Source organism: Colletotrichum orchidophilum, assembly GCF_001831195.1.
Source record: "Colletotrichum orchidophilum strain IMI 309357 chromosome Unknown Scaffold_112.1, whole genome shotgun sequence".
Lineage (NCBI taxonomy): Eukaryota > Fungi > Ascomycota > Sordariomycetes > Glomerellales > Glomerellaceae > Colletotrichum > Colletotrichum orchidophilum.
The window spans coordinates 58,412-72,254 of NW_019173068.1; the positions used below are offsets into that span (position 1 = coordinate 58,412).

The 13,843-nt window shown below is 58.1% G+C and overlaps 5 protein-coding genes across 5 annotated transcripts; 2 read left to right on the forward strand and 3 right to left on the reverse strand.

The window, feature by feature from the left end:
* Positions 1-276: 276 nt before the first annotated feature.
* CORC01_10910 (major facilitator superfamily transporter) lies at positions 277-2,083 on the forward strand (the record flags this gene model as incomplete). The annotated part of the gene is made up of 2 exons (XM_022622537.1): positions 277-937; positions 984-2,083. 2 exons carry the CDS (start codon positions 277-279, stop codon positions 2,081-2,083), a joined length of 1,761 nt encoding a protein of 586 aa, XP_022470948.1.
* Positions 2,084-2,313: 230 nt separating this feature from the next.
* Positions 2,314-5,088, reverse strand: CORC01_10911 (uncharacterized protein; the record flags this gene model as incomplete). The annotated part of the gene is made up of 7 exons (XM_022622538.1): positions 2,314-2,739; positions 2,811-3,168; positions 3,216-3,397; positions 3,453-3,460; positions 3,508-3,624; positions 4,090-4,305; positions 4,362-5,088. 7 exons carry the CDS (start codon positions 5,086-5,088, stop codon positions 2,314-2,316), a joined length of 2,034 nt encoding a protein of 677 aa, XP_022470949.1.
* Positions 5,089-5,602: 514 nt separating this feature from the next.
* Positions 5,603-7,403, reverse strand: CORC01_10912 (NOL1/NOP2/sun family protein; the record flags this gene model as incomplete). Its single annotated transcript, XM_022622539.1, has 2 exons — positions 5,603-7,150; positions 7,203-7,403. 2 exons carry the CDS (start codon positions 7,401-7,403, stop codon positions 5,603-5,605), a joined length of 1,749 nt encoding a protein of 582 aa, XP_022470950.1.
* Positions 7,404-8,327: 924 nt separating this feature from the next.
* CORC01_10913 (uncharacterized protein) lies at positions 8,328-9,943 on the reverse strand (the record flags this gene model as incomplete). The annotated part of the gene is made up of 2 exons (XM_022622540.1): positions 8,328-9,540; positions 9,591-9,943. 2 exons carry the CDS (start codon positions 9,941-9,943, stop codon positions 8,328-8,330), a joined length of 1,566 nt encoding a protein of 521 aa, XP_022470951.1.
* A 3,415-nt stretch (positions 9,944-13,358) lies between these two features.
* CORC01_10914 (uncharacterized protein) lies at positions 13,359-13,730 on the forward strand (the record flags this gene model as incomplete). The annotated part of the gene is made up of 1 exon (XM_022622541.1): positions 13,359-13,730. The coding sequence occupies one exon, from the start codon at positions 13,359-13,361 to the stop codon at positions 13,728-13,730; it is 372 nt and encodes a 123-aa protein (XP_022470952.1).
* Between the last annotated feature and the right edge of the window lie 113 nt (positions 13,731-13,843).

Consider the following 13,843-nt stretch of genomic DNA (forward strand, 5'->3'; position numbering starts at 1 on the left):
CCGTGCGGGTTAGTCATGGGATTGTGCGTGCGGGAGACAAACCGCCCGGTGGATCGTCACCACCCCCTGGTCGATGGGCACCAACGAAGGGGATGGAAATCACAATGGAAATCCCCACCGCAGGCCAGTATATAGACGATACGCCGTCCCGAGTCTCCGGGTTCAGATTAGATCTCTCGCTCATCCGACCCAGACTCGCACCGCCCATCCCACCGTAGCATCAAGGAGACGATCCAAGGGTAAGCTTCTACCACCGATCTCCGTCACATCACCACGATGGCGTCAGCGCCGCACTCGTCGTCGTCGTCCGTCACGGCGACCGAGGCCGATGTCGAGTCCCAGAAGCCCGTGAACAAGGCCAACTACTTCCACCTCCTCTTTGACCAGGCCGGCGTCACAGAGGCCGTCCTCCAATGCAACTACCCCGGACAAGGCACCCACGAGGCGCCCTACGTCGTCGACTTCCTCCCCGATGATGCCCACAACCCCCAGACCTTCCCCAAGTGGAAGAAGTGGACGTACACCATTGAGCAGGCCATCGCCACCCTGGCCGTCGCCTTTGTGAGCACGGCCTACTCTGGCGGCATCGCCGAGGTCATCCGCGACTTCAAGGTGTCGACCGAGATTGGCATCCTGGGCGTCTCTCTCTTCGTCGTTGGCTTCGCCGTCGGCCCCCTCATGTGGGCGCCCATGTCCGAGCTGTACGGACGCCAGTACCTCTTCATCGCCACCTACATGGCCCTCACTGCCTTCAACGCTGGTGCCGCCGGTGCTCAGAACATTGAGACGCTCATCATTCTCCGCTTCTTCGCCGGCACGTTTGGGGCCTCGCCCATGACCAACGCCGGCGGTGTCATTGCCGACATGTTCAACGCCAACGAGCGCGGCCTGGCCACGGCCATCTTTGCTGCCGCCCCCTTCCTCGGCCCGTCTATTGGTGAGTGATCCTTTCCCGCTGCGTCCATTCCCAGCTAACCGTGCAGGACCCATTGTTGGTGGTTTCCTCGGAGTCGCAGAGGGCTGGCGCTGGGTCGAGGGCCTCATGGCCATCTTCACCGGCATCCTCCTCATCGTCGTCGGCCTGACCGTCCCCGAGACCTACGCGCCCGTCCTCCTCCGCCGCCGCGCCGACAAGCTCGCCAAGATCACGGGCAAGAGCTACATTTCAAAGTACGAGGCCCACGCGCCCCGCAAGACCGTCGTCCAGCAGTTCAAGGTCGCCCTCTCGCGCCCCTGGATTCTCCTCTTCAAGGAGCCCATCGTCTTCCTGACCTCCATCTACATGGCCATCGTCTACGGCACCCTCTACATGCTCTTTGCCGCCTTCCCCATCGTCTTCCAGCGCGGTCGCGGCTGGTCGCCCGGCGTCGGCGGCCTGGCCTTCCTCGGTGTCGCCGTCGGCATGATTGCCGCCGTTGTCTACACCGGCTTCGATAGCCGCCGCTACCTCAAGGTCTCTGCCGCTCACGGCGGCTTCGCTCCCCCCGAGGCCCGTCTTCCTCCCTCCATGGTCGGCGCCTGCCTCCTCCCCATCGGCCTCTTCTGGTTTGCCTGGACCAACGGCCCCGAGGTCCACTGGATCGTCTCCATCATCGCCTCGGGCTTCTTCGCTGCGGGCCTGGTCCTCGTCTTCCTCAGCCTGCTCAACTACCTCATCGATTCGTACGTCATTTTTGCCGCCTCCGTCCTGGCCGCCAACTCTGTCATGCGATCCCTCTTTGGCGCCGCCTTCCCCCTCTTCACCACGCAAATGTACCAGAACCTCGGCATCCACTGGGCCTCGTCTGTCCCGGCCTTCCTCGCCCTCGCCTGCCTGCCGTTCCCCTTCCTCTTCCACAAGTACGGCCACATCATTCGCGCAAAGTGCGCCTTCGCCGCCGAGGCCGCCTCCGTCCTGGAGCGCATGCGCAAGACGCACGAGGAGGTCAACGAGGACGAGGCCTTGGCCGAGGAGCAGGAGCACGAAAAGGAGCACCAGCGCAACAAGTCCGCCTCCCCCAGTGATGGCGGCGTCCTTTCTGACGACGAGCGGACCGTGCAGGGCGAGCTCCGCGGCGAAGATGAGACCACTCCCAAGGTTTGAATCTACCCAACGCATAGACGACATTTCTTCTCAATAATTACGTACCTGGCTGCACAGATGGATGGATAGACGATGATACCCGGAGCGGCACGTGTCACGGCATGATGTCGAGCAATTTGCAAGGAGTTTTTGGCATTTTTAGAGCATAGTAGATACCAGATTGACCCCCCTCATCTGTATAATCATAGAGTAATAGATCTACAAGACACTTCAGTCCCACGCATTGCCCGTCACAGCTCGTCTCGTTCCCTCCCGCCAATCCTCACCTTCACCTTGCTGCGATGCAAGCCCACTACGCTGCTCCTCCCCCCGGCCGTGTCGTCCTCAACAGGTTTCTGCCCAAGCGGCGTCCACGGCTTCACCCGTCCCTGCCACACATCCAACCCCCACCCCTGCAGCTCGCGCGGTGTGAACGCCTTGCCCCTGGGGTACGGATAGATCCTCCCGTTCGAGATCTGGTGGACCGCGCCGGCCGGGTACCCGTCCACGCCGGGGTCAAGGCCGAGTCTGGCGGGGAGGTCGGGGAAGCGGTTCGGGTCGACAGTGACGGGCGTCAGGGAGGCGTACTGCTTCTTTGCAAAGTCGTGGAGGGAGGCGCGGATAGAGGCGCGGACTTGGGTGGAGGGGGAGAATATGTAGACGATGGGCCAGGCGCGCTGTACGTCTGTCAGCGTGGCTGTCTGCGAGATTGTCTACGGTGCTTCTGTTCCGAGGAGGCGAGACCTACGTCGATGAATCGCTGGTGGTTTAACGGGGTCAGCTCCGCGATGACGGGCCTTGAAGCCTCGAGGACCCAGGCCTCGAGCCCGTCTGCCAAAGTCGTAGTGTGGGTGCTGGTATCGTCGCCCTTGCGGCAGACGACTCTGGCCTCCGCGGTCCCCGACCCATCGACGACGCCAAAGGTGAATTCAGCCCAGTACTTTTGCGCCACAGTTTCGAATGCCTTGCGGAGTGCCGTCTCGCCCGGTTCAAGGTGAGCGACGCAGACAAAGGCGTCGACGTTGCCAAAGGACTCTGCTTCTTCGGCCGGGACTCTGGAGGGGACCTGGGAGGAGCGCCGCGCGCGGTCGACGAAGCGCAGGATCCTGGCCGAACGTGTTAGCTTTGTCGTCAAGAATAGTAAACGACGTACTCGTCACTGGTCAGGGGACCGAGGAAGTCTACCGCCGGCTGGTCGCCGCGTAGCAGCTTGATAGAGGGATAGGCGGATGCCGGTGCGTCGGCGCAGTGTTTGATCCATGCCATGGGGAACTCGGTTGAGGATCGCGCTGCTTCCCACTCCGCCTCTAGGTGCTTGGAAATCTCTTTGGCGGGCTATCATAACGCCTCACGTTAGCTGCGCGACCACAACTCTAGCTCCTCATCTTACTTTGGCACCTAGCATTGTCAGCACATGTGTACTCTGGACCGCCGGACGCACTCACAGGCAATCAGCCTCATCTCTGGTCCAGGCGGAGCCTCCTGCCCAGCCGTGCCAGAGATCAGCGGCACCCAGAAGCCCATCCACAGAAGCCGAGAGGAAATCATGTTGCCTCGCGTCTCTTTCTGATGGAGGGGGATGAGATGGGATGTCGTCGATTACCCCTGTCTGATGGGCGACAGGGATTGTCTCCTTGACAAGGGCCAGGCTTGTGCAACGTCACATTGTACGGAACCTTGACTTTTACAATACTTTTTATTACTACAATCAAACCTCAACTCTGTGGGGGGAAAAAAACCCCGATCCAAACTCCGTACACTGTTCCAATAGCCGCACAATCGAATCCAACATCCTTCATACCCCCTGCGTTCTTTTGTCGCCGAAAGCCACTCACAGGCAGGTGAAAAGAACTTTGTGACAACAGCCGTGTCAATCGTAACGGTGCGTCTCTTAGGAAAGAGAGGCAATCGACAATGATATGTCCGGCACAAAACAAAGCTATCCTACAATAGCTTGCAAGAATTGAGGTGGAGGGAAACAATTTCCAGCAAAGCCCACAGATGCATTCGCCAGGCATATGGCATACCATTGGGAATATTTTGCTTGTCGACAGCCAGTGTGCGGTAGCCGTTCACAACGACAACCTTCACTTGACAGAATTGCGACAGATAGGACCATTGCTCCGATATTGACCGTCCCTTGACCGAATATGGGAACATCTCCTGCCAGAGCTTAGGGTCAACCATGTTTGCTGCCTCACGAAGCCAAAAGCTCTCCCTATTGCGACAATTTTCCACAAAGACTAAGAAGTAGCATTAGCAGGAACACAGCGTAGAGGTGATGAATGGATACCCATACATGCGAGTTGGTACTGCAACTGTTGGAATAAGACTCCTTGAGATGGGCATGGCACCGTGGCGAGCTTTGCGAATGGGCCTTGGTACCTCCAGAGCAATGTTCGGGCTGCCACCCTGAAGACCTCAGGGTTGTGGCACAACGCCGCAGCCAGAAACATCCACCACAATTCAATGTCGCCCATGGTACTGTCGACATGCATCAGAGCACGCAAGACATGTCTGACGCTGCCTATAACCTGGTACTGTTGGGCCAGGTAGCATAGAGCGAGAATGTGCTCGCCGTCTCTGCGTGCTCCGAGGTGAAGAGAGACGTGTCCGTAGTGGACTATCGACATGATGTCGTGGACATGTGCTGGGTTTTGGCGAATGATCCACAGCTTCTCGCCGCGGTTGCTGGAAAACACAGCCCGAAAGTAGGCCGACACCTTGGATACAGCCTCGATATGGACCTTGAGGTTGATGGTCTCTTGAGGGGATCCACCAATGACTTTCAAAATGGCAAAACCGTTCGGGATGGCATCCAAGGGGTTCAAAGGAGCCGCTTGGAAGTTCTCGGGTGCAAGCGGATCGCGGCTGTCATCAGGCGCGTACAAAACCGACTCGGAAAATCCAAGCAAAGGTTGAAATGATAGCGGGGGGGCCTTCCAGTCTGCAAACGACGGGATGACCTTGTCCGGCGCCTGGGAACTCATGGGTGCCGCCTGTGCGTCCAGGCTCGGCGCTTCCATGGCCAGTGGTTGTTTTGTTTGCAAAGGTGATGATTTCCTGGAAGGTGTCAGCTAGCTACGCCCTCCTGTTGCCTTGCCGTGTGAACTTACGCAATTGTATCGGAAGGATGCGATAAAAATACGATTGGAGTCAGGTGTATCCAGAGCAACAGGGAAGGGTGGAAGGTGGGTGAGGTCGAGCGAGGCACCCAGGAAGTATGGAAGTTGGGAAAGGTCGAGTCAGATACCGAGTAGGGAGACTTTCCGTGGTTGGGAGAAATAGAAGGCACAAGGCGATTGTGTTGCCGGGAGGGGCTGTGGACCTGCTTGCCTGCAATAGCAATCGTCCCTCGAGAAGGAAGGAGCAAGTCGAAGTAAACCCGAGGGTGGCAGGCACGTTGGGGAGCCCTAGAAGTCTGCCCACCTCACGAGGCTCTAGGTGACTGGTTACAGCATCGCATTCGCCTCACTGAACAAAAGATCGCGAGCACTCGGCGTCTGCTCGTCGCGTTTCCAACACATGTCCAGAGCTAACCTAGTCAAACCCAGTCCACTCATCCTCGTCGCCGTCTCGATCGCTTCCGTCCTCGCTCTCGCTCTCGTCCTCCTCACTCGAATCTCCATCTTCCTCCGGCGCGCCAACACTCGCATTCGCCAACACCACAGGCTTCCCCGTACTCTTCAGCACGGGCATCCCGGTCATATCCCTCATGATCCGCCCCTCGTCATCTCTCAAGTATGGGCCGTCCTCGTCGACTGTCCCATCATTCCCATCTCGCGCGAACGCGGCAACAAAGAATCCCATAACGCCATGGCCATCGCCCTTGTATGTCCGGATACACGCCTCCGCCACGGACCCGTCACCTCCCGCCGCCTCGGGAAGCCCGCGGACGGGCCACTCTCGCATACCGCGAACCTGCTTCTGCCTCGGCAGGATTTTCCAACCGCGCTCTTTTGCAACCTCTGACGCGAGCGCCTTGATCACGACGCCCTCGTTTTCCTCTGCGTGAATCGAGCAGGTGGAATAGGTAATCTTCTTGGCTGCGGGAAACTTCATGGCGCGGAGCAGAAGCGTCAGTTGGAAGCCGGCTAATGCGTCCAGGCGCTTCTGTAACTCCTGCTCCGACTGGACCTCGACCGCATTGCCGTCATCGTCGACCATCACCGCACCGGGCTCCTCCTTTCCGTCCCGCTTGCGCTTGCGGTCGTCCGGCTTGGCCTGTTTCGACGACTTTCCCTTGACGCCCTTGGCTCCAGGCGGGCCCGGAACCTCTGGAAGATGCAACTCTGGCATCGAGTCTCGCCCGACAATACCGCTCCCAGAGCAACTGGGGTCCAGCAGCAGGGCCCCGACATGCTTGTACGCGTCCGACTCGGGGTCAACGTCTAAAAAGTCCTGGCCTGGGCCGATCTTGGTCATGCCCCGACTGCCTGCAATCTTGACCATCTTCTCCAGCGTCTGAGCCCTCTTGGAGTCCCTCTCAAACGCAAAAATGGTTTGTTTTTGGGCTCCCTGCTCGGGTTCGTGCGACTTGACAATGGCTGCTAGGTGCGTTGTCTTGTTACCCGGCGCCGCACACGAGTCGATAACGTCCCCGTCTTCGGAATGCGGATCCAAAAGATACGCCGGGAAGCAGGATGCCTTGTCCTGTAGAATGATCTCTCCCTTTAGATAGGCCTGCGTCTTGGTCACATCCGTGCCGGGTGATGCTGCCAAGAGGAAGGGAATGTGACTGTCGATGAAGATGGCCTTGCCCGTTGCCTGTGTCACGGCCTCGATGGAAAGCGCCCTTTCATACCCCTTGAAGGTGGTCCCCAGCTGGTCCTCCACATTACTCTTGAGCACGTTCACCCTGATCCACCGTGGGTGTCTTCCCTCAGGGTCCGCGTTGGCGTTGACGTCGGCTCGCAGCAGTTCCAATGACGACATCTTCCTCCTCAAACGGGCGCGCGTAAGCTCAGAGGCCAGCCTCGCCCTGTGCCGTTCAATGGCCGTCCTGAGTCCGTGAGACTGAGGCAGCGCTATGCCCTTCTTGGCCAAGAGGAAGTCGTGCACCAGCAGAAGCGCCAGCGTGGGTGTGAGCTATGGAGGAGTCAGCGGCAGTCGATCACGGCAGGATGTGGCAGAGACTCACCTTGCGCTCATGGCGCAAAAGCTCCGCCGCCTCGATGACCTCCTTTAGGATTGCGCTCCACTTGCACGTCTCAAGCGCGAGGGCGTACACCTGCGCCGGCGGCGACTTGAGACCCTTTTTGCCAAAGACGCGACTTTTCAAGCTGCCGCCGTGGTCGGAGCTCGCCGAAAGAACGTCGGCGGTCTCGTGGTACAGCGACATGACTACGGCTGGCTGTTGCCTCGATTGATGTGGTCAGTCTGTCGTTTTGCGGCGCTGCGCCGGTGTGCGGCTGTGGGGTATCGGCGGATAAAATTTCTACAGTGGGCACCGCTGGTTCGGAGAATTTGTGGAGACCGGCGGCAGTGCACACGAACGGACGGACGGGTTGCTTGGCTACTTGATTCAGACTCCTAGACGCATAGGTACTTGTCTCGATGTGCCCCTTGCGTCACCCAGCATTTTAATTCAATTAACCTTTGCGTCGGCACCTGGATCAAAAAAAGCCTGTCATTGCAGTGAATGTGGTGGATTTGTTTTGTGTAGACGAAATAACCTTAAATCGACGTCCCGATGGTCCACCATCCCGACGCCAATTTGGTGGGCCACGTGCCAACGTCACCAAGGCGCCATGAGGACGAGGGACATGGCATCAATCTCACACATTTTACTCAGTTGCCGTGGAAATTTTCCTGGTTCGATTGCCTGTGACTACCAAATCGGAGCAAATGACCACTTGTCCTCTCAAAAAACCTTTCCCAAATGCGGGACCTCTCTCGCAGAGACCCGTTGTAAGAATCGAAATGTGTTCCAAGGTACAAACAAGAAGCGAATCCAGTTGCCCTTGAGCTTGCTCGCACCCTACAAGCTTTCTGTCACCTCCCTGGTTGAGGTTGTGCATGTAACTGATCATCATCATCGTCAAAGGCAAGAAAAAGAAAACCATGCGAATCCTCGCGCACAAAGGGGAATGCTTTTCCAAACAGCCCCGCCGAGTCCCCTTGTCCAAATCGACCCCTTGTGGTCAAAAAGCGTTCTGGAACTCCCATCCCTAAAATGTCTACTGAAGAGAAATTTGGTACAGGCGCAACCAAGAAAAAACGTTGGTGGTGCGCATAGGATGACCCTGTCGATTGGACAAGCTGCTTACTTGCGGTGACTGCGGTGGCGGTGCAGGTGCTCGTGCTCGTGGCGACGAGCCTTGTAGTTGTCGGTCGAGCCGGTGGGGGTGGCAGTGGGAGTGGCAGTGGGGGTGGCAACGGGGTTGGACTCCTCTGCGGGCGAGGTGACGGTGACGGTCTTGTACACGATCCTGGTCTTGCGCGAGCATGAAGCCGAGGGCTTGTGGACGACGGGATTAGTGGGGACAGCGGCGGCAGCAGAGGTCCCGGCGGCCGTGGTGCCGACCTCGGGGGCGAACTGGACGGGAAGCTCTGCAGAGACGCTAGCGGATGGCGTGGGAACCTCTTCCTGGCTAACGTTGCCGGATGTGGCGGCCTTGCTAACAGAGGGCTGGGCAGAAGCAGAAGACGAGGCAGAGCCGGAGGCTGAACCAGAGGGAGGATTGACAACGGCACCGCTACCGCTACCGCTACCAACGACAGAGCCGTATGCGAAGCCGCCGAGCGGGTTATTGCCCGGGAGCTTGCTCATGACGCCATCGACAACCTCATCAACGGGGGAGGAAGTCGTGCAGTCCATGTCGGTGTTGAGGCCCTTGAGAAGACCGGGGCACTTATCCATACCGGAAGAGCCGGCGTTGCAGTTGTCAATAATTTGTTGGAGGACAGTCTCATCCCAGGAAGCGATGAAGTCGGCGTGCAGACTGTAACCAGAGGTATCGCCGTTGGAGAGCACAAAGGGTTGGGCGCCTTGGCCAGGAGTCCAGCGGTTGGCGAATTTGGGAGTGTCCCAGTAGACCTCGAAGAACATGTGAGGGACGTGGATCCATCCGGCAGGGCAGTTCATGCGGCGGCTGTTGGTCGCGCCCTTGTTGGAGGGCCAGGCCATGCTCTTGTAGTCGTTCAGAGGAACGTTGGGGTTGTAGCAGGAAGGCATGTGGACATCGGCACGGAGGGGCGAGGCGTAGCCGTCGCAGTTCTGGTCGGGGAAACCGACTCCGGAGCCTTCATTTTGGGGGTCGACGATGCCGGCGATGGTACCGTCAGAGTTGAGAGGGTACGACGGCGGGTTGTAGCTGGATCTGGGGCAAGTCCACTGCACGGGTTGGATCGGGCCGTCAGCGGGCTCGAGGTTCTGCTTGCCTCCGGAGGACGGGGCGACACGGGTAGAGGCGTTTCCGCTGAAGATCTGGAGACCCTTTGGGAAGGCCTTGATCTCATCGTCGGTGCCATCAAAGCTGGAACCAGGTCAGTAAGGCACGTGGTCCAGGACAGTCGTAAGACTCACAAATAGTAGACGTTGACGTAGAAAATATCGACAGACTCGAATTCCTTGGTCTTGGGGTCCTGGAAGTAAAGAGACGGGAACCAATAGGCGCTGTCGTCGCCGTTGATCATGGCGTTGGTGCACTTGGACTGCGACAGAGTCTCGCCGGTGGCCGACATGCCAAAGTTGCTTCCTCCCATGACGCCGTGGACGTGGGACGCGGGCTTTCCGGGGCTGATGATGGGGTCAACACGGGTCTTGACGAGCTGCTTATTGTTGAAGCGGAGGACGGCAAAGGTTCTGTCATCGGACTTGGAGCCGGCTGAGGCGGCGCCCAGAAGGGCAGCCAAAGTGGTGGCAGCAGAGAACTTCATTGTTGCGGTTGGCGAGGGTAGTGAGATGGGGGCGAATTCGGGAGGCGGGTATCAAAGCGGTCGCTGGGACTCTTGCTGGGTTGAGTAGGGACTGTATGGGTGCTGATACCGGAGCACCTGTTGAAATGAACGGGTCGGTCGCCCAGGGATCGTTGAGGCTGGGTGAGTGACGAAAGTGGTTGAGTGAGTGAATGAATGAACCAGATAGATCAAAAGGCGATGACTGAGAGTGGTAATGAGAGGACGTGCTCAGCAAGCTGTAGCTTTTGTGGGTTGAAAAGGAATGATGAAAGGAGAGAATGAAATGCCCAGCAAGTGTCAAGAGGGAATGGTGGTGGAATGGAGAAGGTGTATCCACGGTGGAGGCAGGAAGAGGTGGGAAATAATATATTCATCGGACGGCACCTGGGACCTGGGTGGCAGTTGGCAGGCTTGGATCTGAGTAAGGGGCCTGGGTGGTAGGAACGCGCTAGCAACGCTCAGCCGTGACGCCGTGACGCCATGTGGTAGTGCGGCCTTGCACTGGCGATGGACGTCTACTAGTCAAGCGCAGGGCGGGAATTGGGCAGTCCGGAGGCTATGGGTTCGGACGAACTGAGAGATGTATGCTTAAGCTACGTGTGAGATGGGATGAACAGGGACACATCCTCGAACCGCTGTCTTCACTCTAGACTCCCTCGCTGACTGACTGCTCAAGAATCTGTGCCTGCATTAGTGCATTGTCCTGGAGGAGAAAAAGGACCTGGAAACAAGCGTCTAGACGGATGGTTGGAGGTACATCACACCAAGAGCCAGCGGCAGAAGAGCGACGACGGCCCGCTCATCTGATCCAATGTTCTCTGCACTTACGCACCCACGCACTGGAAAGGAGGCGGGAGTGCACAAAAAGTTGAAATGGTGTGCTGCACGACTAATTCCTGCATGGTGCATAAGCTTCCCGACTCCCCATTGGACGGGTCCGTGGCCGACTGCCACTTTTGTGCAGGCCCGAGGTCAATTGTCGCCGGGGCTGTTCTTAGCACCAAAAGGCACGCTGACTCGCCCCTGGTTTCTGGGCTTCTTCTCCTGTTAGCGTTTGTGCCGCCGACGTGGCGTCCAGTCAGGTAAGAGAGCCCTCCTCTCGTCCACGGCTTCAAGTGCCCGTTTGTGGCGCTGGGAAAAGTTTTGATTTGGCGGATTAGAGGCGTCCGTCCACGTAGCTGCCCAATGCCAGCAACACCAGGCCCAGGGCGCGGCAACGCGACTATCGACGCTCAGGGCTTGGTGGCGGTTGGGCAAACGGATTCTCGCCATGTTTCAGGGGCAAAGGGCATCCGAGTGGGCGCCAGCGATGACGTCCTGGCAGCCTGTCAAGTGTGTCTGCCTCTCTAATCTACCATGTCTTGGTCCGCTGCTGTGAAGTGCTGATGGCGGTGGACATTGCGATGCGAATAAGCACTGTTGGTGACCAACCTGATGCCGGTGATCCGAACAACTGAGAGATCATGCTGCAAGACCCGGGTGCGAAGACGGCAGGCGTAGTCGGTCGCCGGCCGCCTTCCATAACATGTCGCGACAAAAGTCTGTCGTTGCTGCCTCCGTGCCTCCGGGAAGGGGCGACAGGAGGGCCGTTTACCTTTCTCCGCGCTAACCTTATCCGGCTAAGCGGTTCCTGGCATGTTTCCCACTTGCGCAGGGGCTCGCCCTTCCCAAATTACAGGGTTTGAGACTTTTCCCAAGAAGCAATGGGCAGGAAGCTCGAAACGGACAGAACAGGAAACCACATCTGAGTCGGCATGTGAGACTTTTCCCTGAAGGGTGAACACAGCTTCGACCGCATCAGCCTGCGAGACATCAAACCCATTATTCGGAATTTCGGGGTCATTCTTCTGGGTGACCCATCGCCCGCGCCAGCTCGAACAATCCCTTTCTTACCTCCCGACGGAATGGCCATGTCTCTGATTGTCTTGGTTGCTTGGCCTTGGCCGGGCAAAAGAGTTTTCTAGCTGCATGAGTGACGCATCCGACGCTCCTCTGCTTGTCCCCACCTCCATCCCTCGCAAAAGCGTCCCCAGACTCAAGCGTCCCCGAACAATCCCATTCATTCTCGTTGGAGGATGACAGCGATCAAATAGTCGCTCAGCATTCCCACCCGGCCTTGGGCCATCCCATGAAAGCTGCGATGGACCCAGCCCTGATTGACTCTAGCAGAGTGCAGGGCTCTTGCCCCAAAGGCTGGGGACCCGGCCACGACAGACTGGGCCAGCGGCTGGTGGAGTTTGGAAACGCCTGATCCTGGTGCTCATCCCATGTTCACCCGTGTGTTGGAGAAAACAATCACGGACTGCCCGGCGAATCACGTCCTCCCGAGCGACGGCGCTCCTTGGCGGGGCCCGGCGGGGAGATTGACTGCTGCCTCCGACTGCGACCTAGCCTCACGTCCCCGGCCATCGCACCGGCAGTGCACCCAATGCTGCATCGAATCTTTTTGTGATGCCAGCGAATCAAAAAATAGCTGCTCTAGAAAAAGCCGCAATTCATATCTCGTTGAGGCGCGGCGGCAACCTGTTCGAGGGTTGTTCAGTCACCAGACCTCCTTTGACAGCCGATACACCACCACACCCTTATGGGAGTTGCATCTACAGTTCCGCGACAGAATAGACCTGTGGTCGTCAAAGTGGCTGGTGACAGCGTGAGCCATCTCCGACCGGGCGAGAATACAGCTGTGGGCAGTTCGGCGTGTCGCAAGAGTCTCTTCACCAACAATGACGAAACATTGCCGTTCCGAGGACACTCGTGGGCCAATTTCACAAAGATTCCTCTTTTGGTTGTGTGTCTCGAATCGCAACGTCTCACTTCGACACGCGCCAGTTTGTCTTCAGCCAGCCCAGGACACACTGCTTGTGTCTGTCCAAGACTCGGATCAGAGACAGACTCAGTTTTCTTCGAGCAATATCGCCGATGACAAGACAGCGTCTTAGAATGACATCGGACTGACCCGGGTAAGGGCTCACCGCCGACAAATGCACCCATCATCATATCCTCAACACCGCCTGTGTCTTCATCTACGGATTGAATGATGCCCGCCTCCTGCGCTGGGTTACATGGGAAGGTGCAGCGCCCCAGTGGCTCTCGTGAGGCTCTCCAAACTGCCAAGATGTTGAAAGCCAGGTTCACGAGTAAGGCCTAGGTAAATAGGCGAGGTGACCGACGGTCGCGCCAGGCCCTACGAATTCCCTTGACCAAATGGCCCATGTAGCAACAAGCTATTTTGGCCAACGCGCCCTGTGCCCCTGAGCCGCCGGTTGGGCGGGAAATCGCCGGCTGGCGCGCGCTTCCAAAACGCCCGCGGTCCGCGCCATTAGACAATTGGCAAATGTAAGCCAAAAGTCGCTTTGGGGCAAATTGATGATGAAACGGGTTGTCTCGCGAAGCCATGGCCAGAGAGCCAAGGCAACGAGCCCACTTCTGGCAGCCTTTCCGTCTGCGGCACGCCGTCAACCCAGAGTGCCTAGCGGGCGAGCCTATTTCCCTTGGTCGCAATGCACCTTTCGGCGACCGGCAGGTTGTCATGCACTCTGTGCTTTCTTCTTCCTATTGGAAGTTGCAATGGTCCTTGCTAAAGTGTCAGTCCGTCTTGGTCTGGTCTCCGCCTGCACTGCAGGGACGGATCGACGACGACGCACCATTCCGAGCCGAAGCCAGGCCAGACGGCGCCATCTCCTCTCTGGCCGACCACAGAACTCCAAGCTCTCAGGCAAGCACAGCCGAGAAGATCAACGTGGCTCGTTGCTCCCCGGGACGATGACGGGCCGTAGCGTGAGCCATCACAACAGTGAATGTGAGCAGCGGCATCCATTCCGTGTCGTATGAGACATTTCTCCGTCAATTCGCCATCCGAGGCCGAGGCCTTTGAAGGAC